General features: G+C 45.3%; 1 protein-coding gene across 1 annotated transcript in view; it reads left to right on the forward strand.

The window, feature by feature from the left end:
* Positions 1-153: 153 nt before the first annotated feature.
* The window catches only part of LOC100539929, a 13835-nt gene continuing 10081 nt past the window's right edge, over positions 154-3907 (forward strand). The window contains exon 1 of the mRNA XM_010718106.3: positions 154-195. Within this exon, the coding sequence (XP_010716408.1) occupies positions 154-195 (42 nt within the window). The remainder of the gene's footprint in view (positions 196-3907) is intronic.

Below are 3907 nucleotides of genomic sequence, written 5' to 3' on the forward strand. Positions count from 1 at the left end.
CGGGCCACCGCGGGCGCCACCGTGCCCCTACCGCCGTGCGCTCCGCGGAGCCCAGTGCTCCCGGAAGTGGGCAGGGTAGCGCCGCAGGAGGCGGAAGTCGAGCGCTCCCCACTGCGCAGGCGCGGCGACAGGCAGGGCTCGGCTCTGGGATCAATGCGCATGCGCCGACGGCAGGAGAGGCGTGTCGAGTGCAGGGCGCGTGCGCACAGCGCAAGGCGGGTCGTCCTTGGCGCCGGCTGTGGGATGGGCGGGTAGTGCGCATGTGTCGGTGATGGAGCGCCCGAGGGAACAGTGGGCTGCTTGATGGGCAGCGCGAGATGCGCTTCGTCCTGCTGTTGGAACGAGACATTTTCCTTCCCTGTGTCTGAAAAAAGAGTTGCTTGTGGCTGAAAACGCTATCTCTGAAACGATATCTCTGCGATATCAAAGATTACAGAGTGAAGCTGCACAAGGCGGCTCAGAGAGACGCCTGAGCTGCTGTGCTTCTGTGACCTGAGACACCCGGGCACGACCTGCCACAGCCTGCCAACCTGCCACTGCCTCCCCAGCCCCAGGCGGCTGGGCCAGGAGTGTTTCTGTGAGCACATCCTCTGCCCCTTTGAAGCTCTTGAAACCCCTTTGGAATTTGCCTCTGAAAACGAGGTATAAAGCAGCTAAGCTAGCACTGTGTGAGACGAGGGAGTATTTAAAGCACATTAAGAAGAAGCCTAAGGGTGGCATTATGCAGCTCAAACACACTTTTCCGTCTTATTTTTCTTGTAGCATGAACACCATCTAGTGGGACATGGGCAGCAAGTGCTGATACATGCAATATAATACAGCTGTCTGCGTGTCTATGCATGTTTCTATGCTTCTTTTTTTCCATTTCCTTCTCCTTCTGCATCAAAATATTGGAGACTTCGGAGACTTCAGAAAAACTTGCTTTTGTATATAATCTTCTATTTCCCAACAGATGGATTTCATCCAGTGGGTGGGACTGTCTATCCCCAACTCTGCTATTCAAATGACAGCACACAGAATCACAGAATCACAGAAACTCCAAGGTTGGAAAAGACCTACAAGATCATCCAGTCCAACCATCCACCTATTACCAATAGTGCTCACTAAATCATATCCCTCAGCACAAAATCCGAACATTCCTTGAACACCTCCAGGGTCGGTGAGTCCACCACCTCCCTGGGCAGCACAATTCAGTGCCTAGACACAAACATCTATGCACAAAAAATCACAGAAGGTGATCTCTCTAACATTTTGTTTTCTCTCCATGTCATTCTAATGCAGTGGAAATGCTGCAACCCATATCAGTGGAACTGATATTTCGTAATTTGCCACTGCAGTGTAACTGCTCTTGTCCACTGGATGGTGCATCACTTGTTTCTGTAGCTGGAGAGCATCTTAAAACTTGTTGGAGTCATACTGACCTAGGCAAGCAGTGTGCATCTCTCCATATGTGAAAATAGAGGGAGAAATTGTATAGACAAGGCAGTTGTTTAGCAACTAAAAAAATAATAATTACACATAATGTCATGTGACATAAATACAGGCTGAAAATAGGATATTCTCTCCCAGACCAGAGCCTTCTCAAAGTTCAGATCTTGCATTACACATGTGAGCCTTGCTGGTATTGATGGATGTCTATCTAGATTCATTTGCAGGTCTTTGAGGATTAGAGACCATGAACCATTTTTTTTTTTCTTGTAAGCTTTGATTTCTGTTCAAGAGAGCTTGGATAGGGCAAGGCAGCAAATCAGTCTGAAATTCACCTTGTTTCCTTCTCAGTATTTTTAGCACTGTGCAGGTTTCTCATTTCCTCCTGAACTCAAAACCAAAAAAATTATTTGTACGTTTTACTTCCCACATTTTTGCTAAGCGTGTGGAGCAGGGCTTGGGCAGATCTGTTTTAATATGCAAATTATTGTTTTTGCCATGCTAAAAACATTACCAGACAGGTCAGGACTTTGGTTCTTCTGCAAGTCCTGCTGTTTTGGAACCACTTCCCCAGCAAACAATACTGCCAAGATAAATTGTTTGTCAGAGACATATTCAAGTCCTCCAACAGATTACCTAAGAAACATTGAAAAATAATGCTGCACAAAGCAAATTGTTTCCATGCTTCCTGTCCCTGTAGGAAGGAATGGAGCTTATCTCTGTTACAGATTCCATAGAGACGGCTGCAGTACCTTAACTGATGCACTGTTTAAACTGGGAGAGTTTTGGAATACTTCAGATATCAGAGAAACACATGAAATATGCATACCCTGTTGTTCCTGCCCTCAGAAATGCAAATACTGACATTCAAATGATTTGTATGAGGATTCCAATGGTTTGGCAAAGCACAGTAAAACTGCTCACAGATTGCATGAGACAAAAACAATTCAGCAGAATATGTCATTTCCCATAGGCAAGTCTCAAGACAAGTGTTGTTTAGGGTTTAATTATGCATGTTTGTAAAGTGCCAAAGATTTGTCACTTGTGTGGATTCTTGCTCACCGAATTATTGCTTTGTGTCAATGTTTTCTTTAAATTTGAGCTAAAAATAAAAGCTGTTCTTCGTAACACATTCCATTGCAACCTACCTCTGTACTGAACCATTATCTGCTCTGCTGCAGGTGCAGTGATAACATTGTGACATAATCTATCTTGTGGCTGTTTTTAGCCATTCTATGGCATGATCTGAAATAAGAAAATCACCTTTTTGTCTCTCTGGCTCTCTGTCTACCATAGCTAGTTAACTTTAACACTTGCTCCTTGAGTATTAATTCAAGCAACGATGATTTAGAGAAATACATTTTTGAAACTCATTGGTGACTTCTACTTTTTAGCTCCTTCATGTCTACTTTTGATGTCCATTAACAGCAATAAGGCAATACAGTCCAGCCTCAGAAAAGGGAAATTGTACAAATAAGGAAGAATTTTAAGAAGATAAAATGAACATCTAAGGCAATACTTTTGAAAGACAGACAGAAGATGATCATTGAGGCAGAGTAAATTCACACATCAGTACCATAAAAGTCTATATACCCCCAGTGAGAAGTCTGTAGAGTTAACAGGGAGTCCAAACTAAATGTAAAAAGCATGGAATCTGAGAGCCCTGTCTTTCTTCAAAGCAAGGTCAGCTACACCTCAATCCTAAGACTAACCATGACAGACTGGATCTTAGCTAATGTAGGGAAATGAGACAAAATGCTTGCTAACTGTAAGAGGAATAAAAAGGTCTATTGTGTGGTGAGCCAACAGGTATCAAAAGTGAAACTTCCAGAAATGGCACCTACCAAGGTGGCTGAAAGGATGCCTGCTGAGATTCTGCTTCATGGCTTGGATGAAGAGTGCAGCCGAGTCATTTCCCTGCCCATTGGCTGCAGCTGGCAGTGGGATGAAGCGAAGGACCCGCTTAAGCTGGAAGATGAATGAAACAGAGCCAGAAATCGAAATAGGAACTGAGATCCCAACCAAGAGGCTGGGAGCAGCCTCAGGTTTAAGGCTTAGAGCCACAGATTGCCTTGGAAAGGAGGAAACCACAGAAACCGCATCCCCTGTACCACACCAGTGGTGTGCCTGAACTTCTCTTGGTTCCGTCCAGCTGTGCAAAATGGGAGCTGAGATCATCTTTATTGGGAAAATAACGAGAATGACAAGGATAGTAACTGCCATAATAAATAAACAAATAAATAAACCGAGCAAATGCAACTTTCGATAACGTTACTAACGGTAATACTAACAGCAACCAATTCACAAATACGTCAATAAACAAATGCAACTTCTATGCGTGACCTCAGAGCGCCGGCAGACAGGACGAGCCCTTAAGCAGCTTCGAGGCGGAGTTTGGCGACCGCCGGAGCGATCGGCCCAGCTGCGAAGCGGCTGCAGCTCCGTTCCGCGCCCCGCGCTCCGCTCCGCTCCGCTGCGC

Source organism: Meleagris gallopavo, chromosome 13 (assembly GCF_000146605.3).
Source record: "Meleagris gallopavo isolate NT-WF06-2002-E0010 breed Aviagen turkey brand Nicholas breeding stock chromosome 13, Turkey_5.1, whole genome shotgun sequence".
Classification (NCBI taxonomy): Eukaryota; Metazoa; Chordata; class Aves; order Galliformes; family Phasianidae; genus Meleagris; species Meleagris gallopavo.